The sequence below is a fragment of the Caretta caretta genome, chromosome 10, assembly GCF_965140235.1.
Source record: "Caretta caretta isolate rCarCar2 chromosome 10, rCarCar1.hap1, whole genome shotgun sequence".
NCBI lineage: Eukaryota > Metazoa > Chordata > Testudines > Cheloniidae > Caretta > Caretta caretta.
The window spans coordinates 7,365,360-7,387,649 of NC_134215.1; the positions used below are offsets into that span (position 1 = coordinate 7,365,360).

A 22,290-nucleotide genomic window follows, 5' to 3' on the forward strand; every position below is an offset into this window, starting at 1 on the left:
TCACTGGGGGCGAGGGATGGAGCTGCCCCTTGCCCAGCATGGGGCAGGAGCGGTGACAGCAGGCGATGGGGCCCCCTGTGCTGGTGGAGGGTCCCGTCGAAAAAGGGAAGGGTCTGAGGTGGAAGGGCCGGCTCAGTCAGTCTGCCCTAGCAGTGGAGATGGGGACCCTAGGACCCGGCAGCAGCAGTTGCTTTAGGGAGGCAGCATGGAGCTGCAGGGCAGAGGCAGGGGCAGGGACGTTCTGCTCCAGGCCCCAGGAGGCGCGTGGGGGGCCGGGGGCAGCAAGAGGGAGCCAGGGGACACTCAGGGGAGGCAGCAGGTGGGGCCGGGGGGGACACCCGGCCCCAAATATTGGTGGAACTGGGCCCCTGGGCTCTGAATGTTGCTGGTGCCAAGGCACCAGGTGGAGATATAACTCGCCGCCCCCCAGTGCTGGCACTTCCTAACTTTTGGGTGCTTGGCTTTGCAACCTGTTTAATGTTCTCTTAACGTCGTTTTTCCAGACGGGGGGTGTTTAGGCAAACAGAAGCTAATTACCTGGCAATGGAATCTGGCTGGGACACCAGGGCTAACCCCACTGCTCTGCCAGAAAGGAGCCAGGGGATCTTTAATAACCACGAGAGGTCAGGAGCTTGGGTTTATGACAGATTGCTCCTCAGACACCCATGAGCCCATACTCCAGGGAAGGGAGGAGGAAGAGGCCCTCCTTAAACTAAGGCAACTGATCCTCTGCCCCTGGCTGGTTCTGAGCTGCTACCTGGTTATAGTGCATGGTGACATACAGCTCATTGTCAAATTTCAGTGGCTGGGTCCAGATGACACGCCGGTACCAGAACATGTAGCTGCTGTCCACTTGCTCCATCTCCGTGGCCACGTCAAGGATATACTCCCGTCGACTCAAGGGGCGGACATTCTGACCTATGGAGAGCACAGGGGAAGAGTCAGCTGGGTGGCTCTGATTTTAAAGGTCGCCTGGCAAGGAAAAGCCAGCTGGGCTGCTCTGGTTTTGCTCCTTTACAATGTAAAGGGTAAAGGTGGCTGGAGAACTGAATGGTGTATGCAGAGCAGAGATACTGAAGGTAGGAAATCAGATTCAGTGCTACTCTTTGATGCTTTGGTTTGTGTCCACGCCTACTTAACCCTTGGGAGAACAGCTCTCTTTGTTTAGGATTCAACCACCCAGCCCGTTCCATTGAAAGCCGAGAAAGCTGCCAGTCCCCATCTCTGAGGCTGTGTCTACATGACAGAGCCTATGCCGGCGTAGCCGTCGGCACATCTTCGCTGGCGTCGTGAAGGCACAGCGTGCACCGACAGAAGGAGATTGTCCTAACCCTGCTGGCAGACACCAGCTCCCCATACGTTAGCTGAGTCTACTCTGCGGCAAGGGGACATCGTTACCCTGAGTGACATAGCTACACCGGGATAAGTTTTACGTGTAGACCAAGCCTCAGTCATCTGTCAGAAACAGGGAAGACAAGACTGACCACTCCTGATAGTTCTAAGATAAAGAACAGGCAGAAAAAACCCCATGAAACACCTTTAAAACAAAAGTCCAGGCCTTCTTTACACATCGTCCCAAAAGGACACAAGCTGAGTCCGCGTTTCCTTCTGCAGGTCGGCTCTAAAAGCTTCAGGATTTGGGGCACTTGGAATCATCCATGTAACTCCTGAGAGCACATTATAATTCCAAAGTTCAGGAGAGCCCTTACGCAAACGGATGAATGCGGGTGTCATAAGCCCCATTTTATAGATGGGGAAACTGAGGCAGGAGGAGGTGAATTGATTTGCCCCAGTTCACAGAATAAGTTGGAGGAAGGGCAAGGATTAGATCCCACAAGCCCGTGTCACTGGCCGTGCCACCCCCTCTCATGGCACAGCCCCCAGCCAGGGGTCAGATCGCCTGTGGAGAATCCACATTCAGAGCCCCGGGGCTCTGTTTCCAAGAAGAGGCTTCCAACTAGACCCATAAAAAGCGGCAGAGAGGGAGTGAGCGGGTTGGTGAGGCTAAGAAGGCGCGTGACATTCCTAGGGTGATGCAGTGCTTTCCCAGAAAGCAGGATATGACTCAGAGATGCTATTTCCTGGAGCTTCTGGGCCCGTCCACACAGCCCTTCCAACGGTCACTTTACAGCCCTCCCCGCCCACACTTTAACTAGGCCACTGGCTAGCCAAGCCAACAGGGCTGCCGGGAGCTGTGGAGAGGCACAGACAGGAAAGTGGGGGCTCGGCCCCAGGAAGCGCTGGGATACCGTGAACCATTTCCTGCCTTTTCAGCATTTCAGAAGAAAGCTGAGGCCAATAATCCACAGCCCCCCCTTCCGGGCACTGCCCTGAAAGCTGGCAATGGGGAAGCTGCCAAGGTGCTGCAAAAATACCAAGCAGGGCACCCCTCAAAGGCAGCACAAGCCCACAGCCAGCCCCAGGGGACAGGATACTCCACTGGGGCAGGTGAGGTGGAAACCTGCAAAGCTGCTGGCTGCGCTGCACCCGTCCTGTGCGTAGAAACGCCAGGGCTGCGACCCTGGCACCATTCACCCGCCCTGAGCTCCGCTGAGAAAGGCCAGAGCTTGGCAGCCCGCAGCTCTCAGGTGCCTTCCTCCTCCCGTCATGGCCTGAGGCTTTTCCATCCTCTCTGTGCTTCCAAGCCCGGCAGCTCAGCACCGACGCCGTCAGGAGAGGCCTGGCACTGCCGGAGGTTGCCCAGAAAGGGGTGTTCTAGGACCCTGCTCACGGCAGGCCTCGCTCAGCCAGAACCTGTTCGTGCCAGGGAGGAGCACTGGACGCTGGATCGACTGGTGATTGCCTCGCGCTCCCACTGTCGGGCAGCCACTGGCAGTTAGGAATAAATGACACTTGCACAAGCTCCTGGTACAGAGATGGCTGTTCGGGTCGGTTTGCCCGTTTTTCAGGGAGGCGGTGGGGCCTCAGTGCAGTATTTCACCCCCGCAGGGAATGCACATCACACAGGGCTAAGCCTCTGGACACACAAAGGGCTTAACGGGACAGTGTCAAGATAAAAACATCCCTCACAAGCAATCCAGTCAGTGCTTCCTGAGTAGTCTCCTGGGGCAGCAGCTTAACTTTGCGGTGGTGAACGGCAGGGATGGCCGGTTCATTAGGCAAGAGACAGCACTGTTCAGCCAACGCCAAGGAGCTGGGTGGTGTTTAGCCAGGTGCGAAAGCCTCCTACGCTTCTCTTTTCACATAAGCGTAACGGGAGGCAATGTGGGCTAGTGGGCAGAGCGCTGCTCTGGGAATCAGGAGGCCAGGATGATATTCCCAGCTGACCTGCTGCGGGACAGTGGTCAAGTCACTTGGTCGCTCTGTGCCTCAGTTTCCCCTCCCACCCTCTGCCCATTTACACTGTAACCTCTGCTGGGCAGAGCCTGTCTGTGCCTAGATGTTCGCCCAGCGCCTAGTACAATTGCTCAACTGGGATTTCTAGGCAATAATACTAAACAGGGCGAGGCGGTGAATCTCTCTCCTGTGTTTTCATTCCGTACGGGGTTTCATTTCTCTTAACGGGGCAGCGTCTTGATCCGAACAATGGTCTGTGCCATGACTCCCCGAAGGAGGGGGAGCACCAGGACTCAGGAGGCTGCTGCCCACGGCTCGTCTCTGGAGGCGGGCCACGGAAATGGGGTCAGCCAGGAAGTCCCCTCTCAATGTATTTGGGACCTGAGTGGCATCACCTACTGTGATGGCACCCGCAGGCCTGGGGAAGCCAGACGTTGGTCAGCTCAGGCCGCCTGTCGGTGGGCATGCAATATGGGAACGGCCAGTGGCAGAGGCAGGCCGCTGGGCAGGATTGGGGGGGTGGGATGGGACCACTTCAGAGGAGAAAATGGGGAGAGCGACCCCTGCCTGCCCCCACGGCTCACCTCTGTTGGTAACGGCGAAGATGACATATTCGTCAAAGGCCTCAGGCCGATGCAGCCCCATTTCATAGCACATCTCCTCGATCACATCCAGCGCAACCTAGAGGGAGGGGCAAACCACCCGGCTGAGCCCCTGAAAGGCTGGGAAGGAGGCTCTAGCGCTGGCATTGTGCCCACCACCACCGTGGTCTCTGCCCGGCACTGCCGGTGGGACTTCCTGGAGTGACACCCCTTCCTGGCTGCCTAGCAAACCCCTGGATGGCCTGATCCCGCAAGGTGCAGGCCATGAGGAGGAGCAGCAGGGGAATCTCCGATGGGTTCAGAGATACGGCCAGAAGTTTGGGTGCTTTGCAGCTCCAAAGTAGGGCTGGGCCGGCAACCCCATGGGATCTCTCCCCCCTCTCAGGTGAGAGAGCAGCAGGCTCAGCCTCAGGTAAACAAGAACCTGAACACGCCTTTGAGGGGCAATCAGGTGCCAGCCGCCTCGGGTTAATTGGGGCTCCGAGAAAACACCCCACTCTGGGCAAAACTTAAACATCAGCCCCACTCCCCTGCCATTGTCCCCTCCTGCCCCCTGAGCCTACAGACCCTGCGAACCCCGGCGCTGACCTTTGGAGCCCGGCTGGAGATGAAACCAATAGCCCTGAGTGTCCTAGCCTGCCCCCCACCCCCGCCCGCCCCCAAGTGCTGCTGAGCTGGAAGAACAGCTGGCCAGTGCTGCAGCCACCTGGCAGGATTCCACCGTGCACTGCGTCAGGGAGGGATGCTGCCTGGAAGCGTTTCCTTCCCCCCTAGGCCCCCCCAAGGGAAATCAGCGACTTTGGGGAGCTCTCCCTAATGCCGCATTTGGGGAGGGGCTGAGCTCAGCTCCTGTTCGGTGCTGTCTCTGCTCCCGCACTCGGTGCTATTGCCGGGAGTCAGGCAGACCCGTCTCCATCACTGCTCTGAGGGAGCATCCTGAGTGGGAGCCGGGGGAGCTGGGCAGCGCCGGGCCCCTGTGCTGACGTACCGAGCATGTTTTGATCTTCAGGTGCCTCTCAATCCCTCCTGGCAGGAGAAACAGCTGGCGTTTGGCGCTCCGGCCGGCCTTGGTTGGGGGGGGCAAAGCACAGAGAAGTAGGAAGGTTTCCAAACCCTAAAGCATCCATTGGCTCCAGGGGCCAGACTAAAGACCCCAGGCTAGATTCTCCCACGTCGGCACAGGGCGATTTCCTGTGGGGCATCCCATTCTGCCTAGCGGAATCCCCAGGCGTTTTCAGCACCCCCCTTTTTTCCTGCCCTGTGCCGCGAGGTGGGGCTCACACCACTCGGTTAGACACCAGCAGCATCTCAAGGAGGCGGGAAGCCATCTTCAGAATGCACTCGCAAGCCCACCATTTGCAAAAGTGACGCATGAGCCTGGGCCCCTCTGTTCCCGGGCCCCATTTCCAGAGGGCAGGTGCCCAGCGCTTCCTGATAAACAGGCTCCCTCCAGGCCTCTTGAGTCACCAGCCCCTTGGTAAAACTGTGGCCTGATCTGCAGAAGTGCTGAGCTCCTCCAGCTCTGGCTGCAGCCAATGGGGGAGGGAAATCAGGCCTATAACATCCCCATCCTTGCAAGTTCCTGTCCATTTCAGCCCTTGCCACCACGGAAAGGGCTCTGTTCTCCTCCCCACAGCCATACCATAGGCATCACAGGGGTTACACACGCTGGCTGCAGCCACTCACAGTTGTAGCCGCCTGCCCAGCCCCATTCTAGCCCTCCCAGCTGGAAACAAGGCACAGATAAACCGTGTGGGGGCCCGGAAAGTGGAGTGCCCGGAGGAACCCAGCTTTGTAGGCCCAGAGAGCTCAAGGGATACAGTCCCATGCCATCCCCTAGGTGAGCTGTTTGCAACCCAGTCCAGCCTCTCAGAGAGCATTCTCCCCACATGCCCACCTGGTGCCACCATTGCAGTGCCCTGTGTGAGCTTGGACTCACCACCATGGCTTTGAGCTCCATGCTGCTGGGAAATTCGCGCCGGCCGCCAAACTGGAAGGTCTTCCTGAGGTTCTGCTCGCAGGCCTTTGCGATCCCTTAAAGATATGGACACCAGCGCCCCGTCAAAGCAGAGACGGGCCCGAGGCACAGCGTGAGGTTCCAGGCCTCCACCTCCCCAAACCAGGGGAAGCAGGCCAGAGCCAGAGCGTGGCTTTGGCTCACTACAAAGACAGTGGCTAACAATGAAATTCAGGTCTGGTTCAGAGGGGAAACAAACCCCAAATCATGAGGTGTTGGGGGAGGGGGGCGGGGGTATCACAGCACCTATCTGTAATTGAAGGTTACGTTTATTTCTAGGGCTGTTGATTAACCGCGGTTCACTCACGTGATTAACTCAAAAAAATTAATCGCAATTAATTGCAGTTTTTCTACATTTTCATATATATTGTATTCTGTGTTGTATTCTGTTGGTGCAAATACGTATAAGCAAAAATAAACATAGTGAGCATGGTACACTTTGTATTCTGCCTTGTAACTGAAATCAATATATTTGAAAATGTAGAAAACATCCCAAAAACGTTAAATAAATGGTATTCTATTAATGTTTAACAGTGCGATTAATCACACGATTAATTACTTGATAGCCCTTTTTATTTCATTTCCCATCCCCACTTTTTCCCGCTTCCCCGCCCCTATTTGCCTGGCATGTTGCCTCCGGCATGGCAGAGGCTCTGGTGCTCGGACTAGGATTGCACTCTAGTGGTCGGGCCCCATTGTGCTAGGAGCTGTACACACGCATATAATGACAGACAGCCCCTGCCCTATAGGCCGCGCAGCCAGCTAGTCCAGCAGCGCTGCCTGCACTGCTCCATAGAACAGGTTTGGATCAGGGCGTGATCGGTCTCCATCCTCGCCCTGGTGCCAGTGGGCCCTGCCCTCCCAGCCGCTCCTGGATGCAGAGCCTGTGGGAGGAGGTCCCATTAACGACAGCTGAAGTGGGTCTGGCGGGGGGCCAGGCTGGGTTAATCGATCACTGCAGACAGTTCTCCACCCCGAGAGCCATTTAAACAGCTGTAAGCCTGGAGCGTTTACGGAGGAAATAAGTGGTGGCAGGGCTGGGAATCACGGGCTGGCTGATAAAGGCTTCACAGATGGGCAGCGCTGCCATTTATTAACGGCTCTAGGACAGGCGTGGGCAAGCCCTCCTGGCGCTGTTTCCACACAGGGAGCTGCCAGGATTTCTGAGGCTGGGTGTAAATGCTGCTAACTCCCCATTCTCGCAGCCCCGCTCCTCTGGGCTGGACAAACGCCGCGATCCCTTGCCCCCGCCCGTCCCAGGGATCAGCCTGAACCTGCTCTTCAGCAAGGCTCCTTGGTCACACCCAGGCAACGGCAGGTGCAGCTTTTGGTCTGGCACTTACAGCACTACGCAAATTAGCGTTAAGACTCGTTCCCGAGGCAGCAATAGGACTGGGGGGGGGGGGCAGCATCTGCTGCACTGTGCGGGCCACCGTGATCCAAGTGATTGAATAAGAGAAGCCAGCCTGAGATCTCCCTCTCGCCAAGGTGGAAACTGAGGCACGGGGAGGGGACGTGACTTGCCCAAGGTCGACGGGGAGTTTGGAGTCAGAGCTGGGTCTGGAATTCCAGAGTCCCGAGCCCTCAGGTTTGGCCTTGTACATGGCTGAGCCTGCAGGGTCCCTCTAACCCTCTGGCGCTAAGTGATCTCCGCCCCCGCCCCTCGTCTCTGCTGTTCAGCGGAAAGGGGCTCAGTGAACATCCCTGCCACGCCCCGTCCGTCCCTGTGATTCTGTTGGCTTTGTCCTGCTTCCACTTCTCTCTCCATTTTGCAGGCGCCTGGCTCCAGTGTGCATTAAGTGCCTGCCCTGCTCCTTTGAAGCATGTTGGCTGCTATGGAAACTGATGTGGTGACGGAGCATATTCCATGCAGTGTCACCCTGGCTGGGACAGCAGCCGAGCTCATGACGTCCCGCAGACAGAGGGGCTGGGCAACAGCATGGCGCAGGGTTTACACCGAGCCTTGGCACACAAGAGCTGGCCTGATGGTTTCCAGGAGCAGGCCTGGGGTCAAACACACATGTTGGCACAACCAGGGAGCGGGTGGGGCCCAGGGCATGGTGGCAGGGTGATCTAACGGAGCCTAGAAATCCCGGTGTGCCCATGGGCGAATTGCTCCCCTGGTCTGTAGCTCACCTTCCCTGTACATAAAGGGGAGTGATGATACCTGACCTTCACCTTCAGCCTTCTCCCAGCTTAGCTGGAGACTGCAGGGTCAGAGCTCAGGGGCTGGGAGCTGCAGGCCGAGCATTGCCCTCACTATCCACCACCCGCCCTGGGGCTAAGGGGCAGGGCCCACCCTGCTGACCCAGAGCACCGCGCCGGGGGTCCTGCTCTGCTCCCCAGGGAGGGAGGTACCTTGATGTAGGTACCAATGACATAGGGAAGGATAGGAGAGAGGTCCTGGAGGCCAAATTTTGGTTGCTAGGTAAGAGATTGAAGTCCAGGACCTCCATGGTAGCATTCTCTGAAACGCTCCCAGTTCCATGCGCAGGGCCAGTTAGAGAGCCAGAACGGCAGGGTCTCAACGTGTGGATGAGACGATGGTGAAGGGAGGAGGGGTTTAGATTTATTACGAACTGGGGACACTTTTGGGAAACGGGGAGCCTATACAGGAAGGCTGGTCTCCACCTAAGCCAAAATGGAACCAGATTGTTGGTGCTTAACATTAAAAAGATCATAGAGCAGTTTTTAAACTAAGGGCTGGGGGAAAGTCGACAGGAGCACGTGGTTCGGACATCCCTTAGGAGAGGATCTATAAATGTCCTAATAAGGAGGAGAGGATGGAAGAGGATCAAATACAGGTAAGAGCTGATGAGAAAGAGGCCCCCATGCCAGTCCAGGTTGGGGTTCCCAGCTTTGCAGAACAAGCATCCTACCTTGGAACTGCGCCCCAGGGCTCCTGCAGGTCTCCTGGAGGTGCCATAGCAGACAGGGCTTCAGGACCTCGGAGCACTTGTAGTAGGCGGTCAGGATGTAGAGCAGCCTCCATCCCTTCTGACAGCTGTCCCTGTCCAAGCCACGGGGCGGGGAAAGAGGTCTCAGAGTGGGAGAGGCCCAGCCTGCTCTGCAAAGCTTAGGCCCCTGAAAGTCTATGGGACAGGCCTGGAACCTGTGCCCCTTAGCCCCTTCCACGCCAGGCCGCCGGTCAGGTGTGTGGGACCCTGCCCAATCAGCTTTGGTATGTGGGGAGAGAAGGAGAAGGTGAGGAAGAGGAACTGGAGGAATAAAAAGGAGACGCGAAGGAGGAGGAGAGCCGAGGGGAAGGGGAGAGAGCAGGGACCCGGAGTGGTGCTGTAACATGGAAGGGGGTGGCATGGTGGGAACTCCAATGGCCAAGGAAGGCTCTCCCAGCTGCCAGGGTGGCTAGGATGGCAGGGGCCAGATTGGCCCATCTAGGCCCATCGTGACGCAGTGACAGGATCAGCCAGTCCCAACCAGACTGGGGACGTGGGAGGCTCCCGACGACTGGGATTCTCCCCACAGACTCCCCACTGGGGAGGCCACACAGCCCAGGCCAGCTGGCCAGGCAGGGGAAGAGCAGGAAGGAGCCGCCGCACTGGGAGGCCAGCCCGGGGCCCCACGCCACGGGAAGGGGAGGGACTCACTCACATCTTGGGGCTCGTGTTGTCCGTGGTCTGCTTTATGATCTGGCAATACACTTCATCCCTCATGACTTCGTGGTCAGCGCACAGCTGGAGACAGAAAGGCACCAGTGGTCATCACTACCCTGGCGCTGGGGAGCCCCCTGCCCCTCCAGCTGTACCCACTTGCCCGCCGTGCCGGCCACCATCCCTGCCCCCCGCTGGTATGTCAGAGGGGTGCAGTTTGCAGCCTGCTCCTGGGGCCTCTCCAGGGCCACGTGGCTTGTTCCCATGCTGGCCAAAATGCAGCCATCTGCTTCCACCTTCAGCCTCCTCCCCGCTGGGCTGGAGACTGTGGGGTAGGGGCTCCGGGGCTGGGAGCTGCAGGCAGGTTCACGAGCCGAGCGCTGCCCTCGCTACCCACCATTGGCCCCAGGGCTGCGGGGCAGGGCCCACCCCACTGACCCAGAGTGCCCCCCGGGGATCCTGCTCTGCTCCCCAGGGAGGGAGGTACCTTGAGCACAGCGTAGACGACTTCCAGCTCTGTCTGCCCCTTGAGAGGCCAGTCGCCCATGAACTTCATCACGGCTGGGGATGACAAACCAACGCATGGTGACAGGCTCTGCCTCCCCTCGCCCTGAGCAGGGGGGTGGCTCTCCCAGTTCCAGACCCACCGGGTGGGTCATGGGACCCGGAGGAGAGCAGGTCACAGTGCCCCAGATGGGAGGAGGGGCTGAGGGGTTCACCGTGCCCCCACATTGGAGGGGGAGGAGGATGGCCAAATGAGACTCAGAGCCACCAAACCTCCTGTCTCCCTTCCAGCAGGCTCTCCCTCCCCAGCCCCAGTCCCAGGGGCCTCCTGGAGTGCTGGCTCTTGAACTCTTGGTTTCTCGTTGACTCACTGGTTGCCAGCCCCACAGAAACTGCTAGATCTGGGCCCAAGGGCCAGCTTCAGCCCACTCCTGAGTAGGGGCAGCAGAGATTCCAATGCCCCACCTTGGGGTGAGGTCTTTGAGGTTCACTGCCCCTGCCCCATGTGGGGCAGAGGATGGCGGTGGGCAGGCCACGGTACCCCATGTGGGGGGCAGGGGCGGGCAGACTCACAGGGGTTGGGGTGGTTCAAAAGTGGCTGAGTTTTCAGCTGGACTCTCACTAACAAACCCAAGGCTTTAGGGTGTCCCACGAAACAGGCAACGGCACAAGAAGGCTGCCCCCTGCTGGGCACGTTGGTCTCAGATGCCCCTGAGCGGCCAACACGCGGAGATCCAGGGCAGGAATGAACCCTGCCTCTGTGGGGTTAAACACCACAAGGGGAGGGAGGGATCGCTCAGTGGTTTGAGCATTGGCCTGCTAAACCCAGGGTTGTGAGTTCAATCCTTGAGGGGGGCATTTAGGGATCTGGGGTAAAAATTGGGGATTGGTCCTGCTTTGAGCAGGGGGTGGGACTAGATGACCTCCTGAGGTCCCGTCCAACCCTGAGATTCTATGATTCTATGACAGGGCAGGGGAAATGAACCGGCCCAGTACCAGGGCCCCTCCCACCGTGGCCTGGAGGCAGCCCAGTGCCCTCTCCCCCAAGCACCCCGGGGAGACGCAGTGCCTCCCATGCACCTTGGAAGGCCTCGGCTGCGGCTCTGTTCAGGCAGCTGTCAGTGAATTCGATCAGCGACTCCTGGAGCGGGCACTGGCCGGGGAGAGCAGAAGCAGAGCGCGCGTCAGGTACCCGCGTGGAACGCCGGTGGGCTTAGTGGCTGAGCTTGCCAGGCCCTACGCTCAGTGAGCCCGCGAGCGCCGAGCCCCTGCCATCGGTTTAGCAGAGCCACAGCCTCCAGCCCCTCACTGCCACTGGAGATCAACCAACCGGCTGATGGCACCTATCCGCACCTAGCAACGCCCCGTTCCTCTCTGCCCATCCTCCCGAGAGCGCCGCAGGGTGACACCCCAATGACTGGCCTCCCAGGTGGAAAGAAGGGTGGGGAGAAAGGGGGGACACACACAGCCCCTGGCAGAGAGGAGACTGGGGGGCCCTAGGATGGAGGGGGAAGGGAAAATGGGGGGACAGGAAGAATGAGGGTGCACAGAGCCCCTGGCATGGGGGGAGGGGCAGGCTGAAGGTGCTCAGTTCCACGTCAGGCAGTGGCCCTGCCAGAAGGGCACGGAGCGAAGAGCCTAGCCCGAGAGGCACAGGGAGGTATGGTACGTCTCCCTCACTGCACCTGCCTGTGGAAATCGATCCTGACCATATCGGACACTGCTGGAGGCTAGACTCCTCCATTGAGCCCAGATCCGGTTCAGCCTGACCTTCTGGCTTGGGTCGGAGGTTCTGAGGGGAGCAGTCAGGGGGCGGGAAGTGGAAGGGGGCATATAGGGGGTGGGGGCCAGGCTGTTTGGGGAGGCACAGCCTTCCCTACCCGACCCTCCATAGAGTTTTGCAACCCCGATGTGGCCCTCGGGCCAAAAAATTTGCCCACCCCTGCTCTAACACTTTAGCAAGCCCCTGAGCCAGCCCGGACCCCTCTCTGGGTCGGCTCCATGTGGAGGGCAGTAAGAGGGCCAGCAGGCCACATGCCCTTTCCAGCAGGGGCTGCCCTAACGCAAAGGGCGGGGGCAACAGCCTGAAATCGGCAGGTGGTGAGGCTACCAGCAGGCACAGCCTGGCCAGCAAAGAGCATGCACAGCAAGCTAGGCGATCCCCATTACCTTGGTGAATTTCAGCATCTCCGCTACGTCTGGCGAGTCCTTCCCTTTCCGGGATTTGTGCTTGCAGGAATCCCTGGAACAAATCGCAGAAAGAGAATGACAGGTCCCTCTCTGGGCATGAGCTGGGATCCCCCAGGAGTCAGCACATCCGCCTCCCCCACGGATAGGAGCTGTGGGCCCAAGAACAGCCTCCCCTTTGCTGTTGCAATTGCAAAATCCGTGCCTGGCGTTCTGGCACCCGCCACAAACTGCGGGCTCCCAAATGAGGGTCTGGTCAGCAGAACTACCCCAGCGGACATGCAAATGCTAAGACTGATGGCTGCAGCTCCCACACCGGCCAATGACAACGCAAGCGCAGACAGGAGGCTGTGCGAGGAACAGAGCCAGGTGTGCAGCTGGACTGACCGGAAAGCCCATCAGTGCAGTTCCGTAATCAGCCAGAGAGGTCGCTCTCGAGTACTACCAGGCCTTTCACACAGAATCACACAGAATATCAGAGTTGGAAGGGACCTCAGAAGGTCATCTAGTCCAACCCCCTGCTCAAAGCAGGACCAATCCACAATTTTTGCCCCAGATCCCTAAATGGCCCCCTCAAGGATTGAACTCACAACCCTGGGTTTAGCAGGCCAATGCTCAAACCACTGAGCTTTCCTTCTCTGTATGCTGCCTCTGTGGGCAACCCTTGGGCTGGGCACTGACCTTAGCTCCGCAGCGGGGCAGTCAGCCCCAGGATGCCAACCAGGGGTCACTTAGTGCCACGTGGGATGGTGCTTTCTGCAACGTGGCTACTGTCCCACTGGGAACTGTGCTGAGCCCCACCAAACTCATTGCACATAGGGTCACTGGAGGCTGGAAGGTTAAAGGTCACTCCCCTCCCCTCGGCCAGCACTCACGTCTTCATCCTCTGCGCCTCCCGGAAATGCTTCTTGGCAAACTCCAGCATGGGGAACTGCCTGCCCTGCAGGGCACTGTCCCCAGGAAGCTCACCACCATACTCCTCCATGCTCTCTGCATAGTCACTGCCTGCGGGGGACACCTGGGGAGAGGGGGACCATGGGATGCAGGGGGTGCAAAGCGCACCTGTGCCACCAGCTTACGACTCCATGGGTCCTAGAGCCATTAATCTCAGATGAGCTACAGACAGACCCTGCGGCTGCACCCTCCTGGTGTCTACTGATCAGTGCCCCACCCTATGCCAGCTGCAATGTCTCCCTCCCCAGTTAGCCTCCTACCCAGCTGCTTAGCCAGTCAGGCCCTCCCCACCACCCACCCCAACCAAACCCCCCGCCCACCCCAGCCCTCTGAGAGCTCCCAGTTTCCAGCACTGCAAAGGTTACAAAGGGACCCTTGGGGATAATCCCTCACCTCGATCTTCCTGTCCAGTTCCTGAGCCACAGCCGTGGAGGCCACGGCCACTGCCACGGCTGCCAAGGCCGCCACCTTGCCCTGCTTGTTCTTGGGCTCCTCTTTCCTGTCCGCTGGCAGGTGGATAAAATCTGGGGCTGCCACGGGCTGGACGTACTCGGCGGGGAAGCGCCCCGACCTCCCGTGGATGGCACCGAATTTCCACCCTGCACCAGGACATGTCATTAACAGCCTAGGGCTGAGACACACGCTTCAGCCAGCCCCATATGCTCCTCCCTGCTGTGCCGGGCCCGGTTATCGGTCCATCCAGCCCCATATGCCCCTCTCTGCTGCATCAGGCCCGGCTATCGGTCCTGCCTCCCTCCTCTTCCATTTTAGACCTGTTCATTCAAACCAGCACCCCACGCCCTACTGCCCTAGATCAGACTTGTCATCTCTTAAATCCAGCATCTGCCTGCAGCAGTGGCCAATGCCTGGGGCTTGCTAGGGAAGTGCACATTCCTCATAAAGACACATCACATAGCCAGAGCTGTGATTGCGTTCAGGGAGGGGAAGGAAGGTTCCTTCCTGACCTCTGCAGAGACCTGTCCTGAAGCACGAGATTTGATTCTCCGTACCTTAGCAGGCAGAATCACTGCCAGCCCCCTTGGAAAATCCAGCCGCAGCGTTTGACTGGGAATGGCTGGTATTTAGACCCACAGGTTTGCTCTTCCACAGCACTCTTAAACAAGGGGTCTGGGGACCATGCACACTGCATATACCATCCCATCCTGCATGCAGCAGCCTATTGCTCTCATGGGGTTAGCTAGAGCTTCCCCCCAGAGACTGAAGAGGCTAGGGACCAGGATTACATGCACAAACCAGATACAGGAGCGGGCCATGCATGGAGGAGGCCAGTAGGGGAAGCAGTGGGGTTATAGTTATGGGCTGTTATTGACAGCATGGCCAATGGGGCTGTTAGGACTCGAGCCAGTTCTACAATGGCTTCTCCGCACACAGGGTCTGGAGGCTGTTGGACAAATAACCCCCATGCCCGGCATTCAGCCTGCCCCCTAGAGTGCCAACCACTGGAGCCACATGTCCCACACAAAACCGCCCCTGGGATGGCATAACGACCTCCTCTCCGGATGCACTCGCGCCCCTTCCCATCCACTCCCCATGAGCATCTGGGCGAGTGCGCTCTGCTCAGGCTAATGCCCACGGAGAGCTGGTGCAAATGGGTCTCTCAGGGCCTGGAATGTGCACGTCAGGCAGACAGAGCTCTCCTGGGGAGCTCCGTTTCTCTTTGGTGGATACACCAGGGGTCCAGCTTCCCCAGTCTCTTGCCAGAGCCCTGGCACAGAGACAACTAGAGGAGCGGCTGGAAATCTGACAGTGCACTTAGGCCTGTGCATGGGAAATGGACCATCAGTGCCACAAGCAAAGGCTTCTACAGCTCAGGCTAAAGCAAGAACTCCGTTCGCTGGTAGCGATAGTAGGCACTTGTCCTGTATATGGACTGGCCCCTAGAGGGGGGCACAACACGTTACATCAGTGTGTTACAGTGACAGAAAGGGGCAGGCCAGGAAGTGCCTGGAGGATATTTTATAGGGCTACACGCCCTGACCTGGTGCTTTGATCCAGCCCCGGGCAGTGGAATGAGGTCTGGCCATGTGGGCCGCAGTGGGGTCCCTGGGATTCATCGCCTTGGGTGAGCTGGAGAGTACATGCTTCGTCAGACGGGAGGGGCGAGCTGGCTCCAAAGGAGAGAGCCCCGCAGGAGAATGTGTGCAGGGGGACAGGGCTCATGCAGGGACAGCACAGCACAACACAACACTCCAGAGCCACCCACCAAAGTCCTGGGTGCCCCTCTTCAGCTCTTCCAGGTACGTCACCTTCTTGCGGACCACACATCCGTGCCAGTGGTCTGTGGGGAGGGGACAGCCTCAGGGCACCGCGGCAGGGCTAAGTTCACCCACCCACCCAGCTCCATCCCCCCACACTGCCCAACGGAGATCAGGGCTGGGGAGGGATCCGGGCAGCACTCTGCTCCCTGGGGCAGGCGGCTGGCAGCGTTCCCCTTGTGCACCCCAGTGGAGGGGCTGCGGAGTGGCACCCCAGGGGGAGCAGGTGTCACTCACAGACAGATACATGCTATGGGGGTGGGTGGCCCAGGAGGGTATAAGCCCAGAAGGACAGGGCTGGGTGGTCCCATTCAGCTCATTGCGCCCATGCAGGGGAATGGGGCCCCGGCTAAGATGCCCCTGTCCTCTCCTTCGCAAACTGCCCTGTGACGCCCCCGAGGTGGCTCCCAGCAGAGAGTGCCAGCAGCACCATGAACGTCCCGGGCTGCTCACCTCTCTCAGGCTGCTCCAGCGGCTGCAGGTGGATGATGTCCCCCTTGTGGAAGCTCAACAGGCTCCTGTCACCTGTAACGTAGCTCTTCACGGCAACCACATACTGCGAGTCCTGGAGCATGGGAGAGGGGCCGGGTTTGGTGCTGCTGCAGGGGGCCGCGTGCGCACACACGTGGAATACACTCATATATCCAACACGCCGCTCACACTCAGAACACAACCACACGACACATCCTGCGCTCAGAGTATAACTGCACAATCAAACACACACAAAGCCTGCTCAGAGTATACCCCACCCCGCCACACATACACACTACCCCTAGCTGAACACACTTGTATACAACTCTGGCCAGGTGATTGGTTCTGGGGCTCCATATGGAGGTGTAGAGCTCCCTGGCTGATTCACGCTGGCAGCCAAACCAGGGGGCTCTCATTGGCACCAAGGCAGGAGTATAAAAGCTTGAGCTTTTCTAAGGCAAAGGTGAGCAGGGAGAGGGATAGGGCAGTATCCCATAGCGTGTGTATGCTGGGGACCCCGCCCCATGGACCAGGTGCAGGAGATGCCAAGAGAGGCCATATTGGCTCCATTCCCATGGTCGGCCTCTGACCTTCTTGAGCTCTGTGATGAAATAGTCGATCATGGCCTTCACTTGCGGGGCTTTGGGGGAGAAGAGGATCAGCTTCTCGTTGGTCAGGTTGAACTCCAGCATGTGGTTGGAGGGGATGGTCACGAACAGGATATCGGTGTAGCTGGGAGTGGGGGGAAGGACAGGGTTAAAGAACAGGATAGGAGAGCACAGCTGAGAAAGCCAGAGGGCTGGGCAGAGCGGTGAGGGAGGGACTGGTCTTCCCGCCAGACCAAGGGCAGAACTAAGACACCGCACGCGTCTCCCATGCACCATGCTCTCCAGCCACTGGGCTCTGGCTGTTTGCCATGGACTTGGATGGAGCTAAGTGGGGACAAGGAGTCAAGAGTCCTGGCTCGTAGGGCTGAGCTCCATGGGGAGTGAGGGGCAGAGCTGGGGGGCCTAGGGGCCGTGCTTTACTCCATCACTGGAAGTGAGCAGTGGATGCCCACAGGGACTGTATACAGGAAAGGATAAATCATACTTTGGCCTCTTGAAGCCTCTCCTCCTGGGGAACCCAAAGCACCATAGGCACTGACCTACTGGGTCGGTAGGCGTGCGTTGGTGTGTACACAGGCAGGTGTCTGTGGGCTCGTGTGTATATAGGTGTGTACAGAGGTACGTGTGTGTGTCTATATGCATTTGTGTCTCTGTGTGCATCTGTGTGTGTGTATATGGTTGTGTCTGTGTATACAGGTGTGTGTGTGTGTATGGTTGTGTGTGTGCACGTGTGCATATGGTTGTGTGTGTGTGTGTATATGGTTGCGTGTGTGTGTGTTACTGCTCACAGCACTTTGCAAAGGGAGCTCGCAGGCCGGATCTGCACAGGAAAGTGGCCCTCTGTCTAACTGAATCCATTAAAGCAATTACTTCAACCCTGCATCTGCTGTTCATTGGCAAGGACCCGCCAGGCCCTGGGCTGGAGGCAGGCATTGCCTGAGCCACAGGCATGGTGTGACAGTACCAATGCCAAGGCCGGGCAGCATGTGCCCAGCCTGACCCTCCAGCACCCTGGGGTGCTGGCAGCCACATGCCAGTCCTTCTCCACAGGTGCACACAGGGCTGGCTCCTCTGCACGCGTCCCCTCCCTGAGAGCCGCAGGAGTCCCAGCCCTAGCGGGGCCGGCTGGCCCTGGCCTTACCTGTAGCCCCGCAGCACGCGCAGCTGCTCCCCAGGCACGTTGGTGCCCTTCACCAGCCGCAGCAGTTTAATCCCCGTGTGGGACACTGCCAGGATCTGCACACCTGTGCCAACGCTGCCCTGGGGATAACAGGAAAGAGGGTACAAGACAAAGCAATGAACGTCAGCACCCACCCCTTGCAGCGATGAGTCCCCGCAGTGCTGGGCAGAGACCTTCCACTGTGGAAATGCAGGGACTCAGAACCAGCCCGATTCACCCCAAGGATCCCAGGAGCACTGACAATTCTGGCCCTTGGATTCTTCCTGGGGCCTGTCTCTAAATCCACAATGGCCTCAGGCCTGTGGACGATCTGACAGTCCCCAGTACGAGGTTTGCAACCCCTGGCAGCACAGAGCAGCGGCTACAGGCAGCAGGGGCATCAGACCTTAGTACATCAGGGTCTGCTGCTGAGACCTGTCCCAGCCCCTGGACTATCCCCATGCTTCCTTCTGTGGGTGTGGGGCAGGCCCTTACCGTGGCGGGGAAGAGGCGTGAGAAGTAAACCTCCCAGCTGTCCCGGGCCGCGATCACAATCTCCTTCTTAATGCTGTCGTCGGCCGCTGGGCTGAACGAATCCAGCTTGTTTTTCGCTGTGGTGAGAAACACACACCACCCCCCCCGCCCCAGAAAGAGATGTCAGGTGCTGGCTCCCCCTCCTCGGCCAAAGCGGATCTGCTGCTGGGGCAAGGGAATCTGGGCATGGGGGTCCAGCTGGAGAACAAGGACTTCCCCACAGGGGGGGTGAGCTCTGCCCCCTGCTGCATACAGCCCCACGGCATGGGACAAAGCAGGCGTATCTCACCAGCGCGCAAGAAGACAGCTCCCTATCGCTGCCGGGGACCGAACCTTCCCACGGGGGCTGGGGGACCCCCTAATGCCCAGGGCAGGCCAAGCACAAGCAGAACTTGTGACATTCGAATCCCAGCTCAGACTAAACCCTGGCCCAAGAAGTGACAGGCTGCCGGGCCTCACTGCACCCGATGGCAAACCTCCCATCACCTTCCAGGAGGGCAGCTTTGCCCTACGCACTAGACATCTCCTGCCCCAAGGAAGCGCAGGGAGATCGGGCTGGAGAGAGGAGGCCAGCCCCCACAGCGGCGGGGAGGCCAGCCCCTTGGCGTGAAGCAGGACTCAGTGGGCAGGGCTGGGTGTTACCGAAGAGAGATTTCATGCGCAGCCGTTCCTCCGGGGTGATCCTGAGGCAGGCGTCGGAGAGTGTGTCGTGGAAGATCTGAGGGAGGAACCCACCATGCTGAGGTTAGGAGCTTCAGGGCCGAGGCCTTGGTGTCCCTGATGCAGCCTCACTGACTCCTCCCTGTATGCCCCATCCCACACCCATTGCCTGCCACAGTGCAGGGGTCAGGAACACTGGCCCAGCCGCCCTGAAGCCTCTCAATGCTGCTGCTGAATTGGCTGCAAAGGACAGTTTGCCTGAAACACACCACTCCCATCATGCTCCTGCCCAGCCAGTGTCAATCCTGCTGGGAAAAGGTTCAGTGGGTCCTGAATAATGGAGGTGGGAGTGGCTCTTTACAGAGGACCTAGGGTGTGGGCTGAGCAGTCCTCAAGGAGGAACCTCGGAAGCAACCCAGCCTGGGGACAAGGCATGGGCTGGATTGTACATTCCTTTTGTGAATAAGACCCAGCCCTAGGCAAGGGAATAAGTAGTTCTGAGCCACTACAGCTTGTGTGGCCTGTGCTTGAAACAAGGCGGGAAAGCTGCTGGCTCCCAGGGGCGTTGCTGAGTAAGGGGAGGATTTCCTGCAGGGGGACAGACTGGGAAACCGAAGTCACCTTGCACATCTATGGTTCTGGGTTCCTCCTACCCCAGGGTCTGGCTGAACCCATCACTCCCCAGCATGCCTATAGCCTGCCCAGACTTTGAGGGAATGCAAGCAGACTGAGCTGATAATCCTCTGACTTTCTCAAGGGCTCCCTGCTGAGGATCTCAAGGCATTTTCCAAACGTTCTTAGCCCTCACAACCCCGCTGTGGGGAACTATCCTTGCTGTACATATGGGGAGAGGGAGGCAAGGAGAGGAGCTGGTTCGCTCAGGTTCACACGGCGAGTTTGTGACCTAGCCAGGAACAGAACCCAGGCGTCCTGACTCCCAGCCCTTGACTTTAAGCCGGAAACTATCCTTCCACTCTTCTAATACAGATAACTCTACAGCAGGAAAAGCTCTGTATCTGGAGCCTGGAAACCTCACCTGTCTGAAAATGAGATCCAGCAGCAAGGGGTTGTTGAAGTTATCCTTTGGATAGAACACCTGCGAGGAAAGAGATCAGAGGGGCATGGTCAGGTGTGGAAGGATCTATTAGTGAACAATTCCCTCAGTCTGTGTTACTAGCTGCTGAGATCAGTGAACCCGAAAGGATTTTTAAAATCAAGTGGACTTTTCATTGCTTCGGCCCTTTATTTCATTCCTCCATTACACTCAGTGGAGGACAGGAACTTTGGGTGAGCTTTTCAAAGCGCCTGTGTAACTTAGCGCCTAAGTCCCATCAAGTCTGAAGTGCCTGGGCCACTTTGGAAAACGGGACTTAGGCTCTCAAGTCTTTTAGGCACTTTTGAAAAGGTGACCTCAAGACAAGTCAATTTCACTTCTATTCACTTACCAGGGCATGCATCAGTGAATACTGCAGTTAAAGACAGGAAGATGCACAAAACTTTTTCTGTTAATAACACGGGGGGGGGGGGGGGGGCAGGACTGTGGATCTTTTTTATTTTAATAAAGAACTTAAATGTTAGGCCTAAACTCCCTGACCATGTCCCTTTGAGGGAAAGTTTCACTTATTCAGAACATCTGAGAGGCAGTAATGGGCCTGCCTGGGAGGTGATACAGATGGCCTCTAGTACAGTGGGGACCTGATCCCTGACTGGAACCTCTGGGAGCTACCACAATAACAAATCATTCATAAATCATAGTAATACCACTCATGTTAACACCACCCCCTCCCACAGTAGGCAGTGAGCCCTTCTGCTCTGGGCTCTCCTGCCATATCTACAGTAACACCTCTATACTCTCTTTCACTCAGTATCGCAGCCTTGCAAGCTCCCCTCCCCTTCTAAAGAAGCCCACGGGGGCCGGATCTGTTCGGAACATAAGTTCCTTAGGAGAAAACAGACCCTGAAATGCACTTTCTTCTCCTAGGGAGCACGTTCACCTCAGTAGCCTTAACAACCACTAGATGGCACTGTTCCTTCACAGGAACAGATAAGCAGGAGTTTTTCAGGACAGCTCTTAGGGGCTCGGGGTCTGGCCACTGGCCCTGTGGGTCTGATGGGAGAGGGAGGAGGGTGCTGGGTGGAGCTATGTACCTCTTTCCTGATGTATATTTTCCAGGACACGTTGCGGTAGGCGTAGAACTCCTCACTGCAGCACCGGTGCAGCTGCGTCTGGACCTGCTCCTGCTCCGCTGGGAGCTCCCGGGAGACTGTGACTGAAAAAAGAAAAGGAGGACTTGTGGCACCTTAGAGACTAACCAATTTATTTGAGCATGAGCTTTCGTGAGCTACAGCTCACTTCATCGGATGCATACTGTGGAAACTGCAGAAGACATTATATACACAGAGACCATGAAACAATACCTCCTCCCACCCCACTCTCCTGCTGGTAATAGCTTATCTAAAGAGATCATCAAGTTGGGCCATTTCCAGCACAAATCCAGGTTTTCTCACCCTCCGCCCCACCCCCCCCACAAACTCAGTCTCCTGCTGGTAATAGCCCATCCAAAGTGACCACTCTCTTTAAAATGTGTATGATAATCAAGGTGCGCCATTTCCAGCACAAATCCAGGTTCTCTCACCCCCTCACCCCCCTCTAAAAACCACACACACAAACTCACTCTCCTGCTGGTAATAGCTCATCCAAAGCGACCACTCTCCCTACAATGTGCATGATAATCAAGGTGGGCCATTTCCAGCACAAATCCAGGTTTTCTCACCCCCCCACCCCCATACACACACAAACTCACTCTCCTGCTGGTAATAGCTCATCCAAAGTGACCACTCTCCCTAAAAGAGATTGAGGGCAGAGTGCTCACTGGCAGCTGGTTACTGTGGATGCAGGGGACAGCCCATTAGCTGGGCCACAGCCATTTCCTACTCACCAGGGAAATCAGGCCTATGCTATCTATCCAAGCTACTTAACCTGCCCCCTTCCCCATAGTATCTGGGCAACTCGCAGCTTTCAGTGTATTTCTCCTCACAACCTCCTGGGGGGCAGGGCAGTGCAATGGTCACCACAGGGGGAATGAAAGCAAAGAAAGACTAAAGTGACTTATCCAAGGTCACACACAGGAAGTCTGTAGCAGAGTAGGAAACTGAACCAGGGTTTCCTGAGTTCTTGGCCAGTGCACTAACCACTGCACCAGCCTTCCACTAGGGGCTGGTATCAGTGCAGCTACATGTGTGGCAAAGCCTACAAGTTTCTTCCCCCATGGGGTCTGGTATGTATTGGTGCGGGGATACCACCCAGCCTGCTCCTTCTCCCCTGCTCCACATTGTGCCCTGACTAACGCTCTCTTGTGTTTATAGTGCATCTTTTATCCTGAAGGATCTCAACGCACCTTACAGAGTTA

At 57.7% G+C, this 22,290-nt stretch overlaps 1 protein-coding gene across 1 annotated transcript in view; it reads right to left on the bottom strand.

Annotated features, from left to right (window-relative positions):
- MYO15A (myosin XVA) overlaps positions 1-22,290 on the bottom strand; it is a 104,491-nt gene that overhangs the window by 10,701 nt on the left and 71,500 nt on the right. Inside the window, exons 40-58 of the mRNA XM_075117570.1 lie at positions 21,029-21,150; positions 19,917-19,976; positions 18,863-18,938; positions 18,182-18,297; positions 17,669-17,787; positions 16,510-16,651; positions 15,902-16,013; positions 15,397-15,471; positions 13,566-13,771; positions 13,094-13,236; positions 12,201-12,273; positions 11,112-11,184; positions 10,015-10,088; positions 9,529-9,611; positions 8,796-8,926; positions 5,839-5,933; positions 4,888-4,965; positions 3,882-3,978; positions 758-918 (exon numbers count right to left, since the gene is read on the bottom strand). Of these exons, the coding sequence (XP_074973671.1) occupies positions 758-918; positions 3,882-3,978; positions 4,888-4,965; positions 5,839-5,933; positions 8,796-8,926; positions 9,529-9,611; positions 10,015-10,088; positions 11,112-11,184; positions 12,201-12,273; positions 13,094-13,236; positions 13,566-13,771; positions 15,397-15,471; positions 15,902-16,013; positions 16,510-16,651; positions 17,669-17,787; positions 18,182-18,297; positions 18,863-18,938; positions 19,917-19,976; positions 21,029-21,150 (2,036 nt within the window). The remainder of the gene's footprint in view (positions 1-757; positions 919-3,881; positions 3,979-4,887; positions 4,966-5,838; positions 5,934-8,795; positions 8,927-9,528; positions 9,612-10,014; positions 10,089-11,111; positions 11,185-12,200; positions 12,274-13,093; positions 13,237-13,565; positions 13,772-15,396; positions 15,472-15,901; positions 16,014-16,509; positions 16,652-17,668; positions 17,788-18,181; positions 18,298-18,862; positions 18,939-19,916; positions 19,977-21,028; positions 21,151-22,290) is intronic.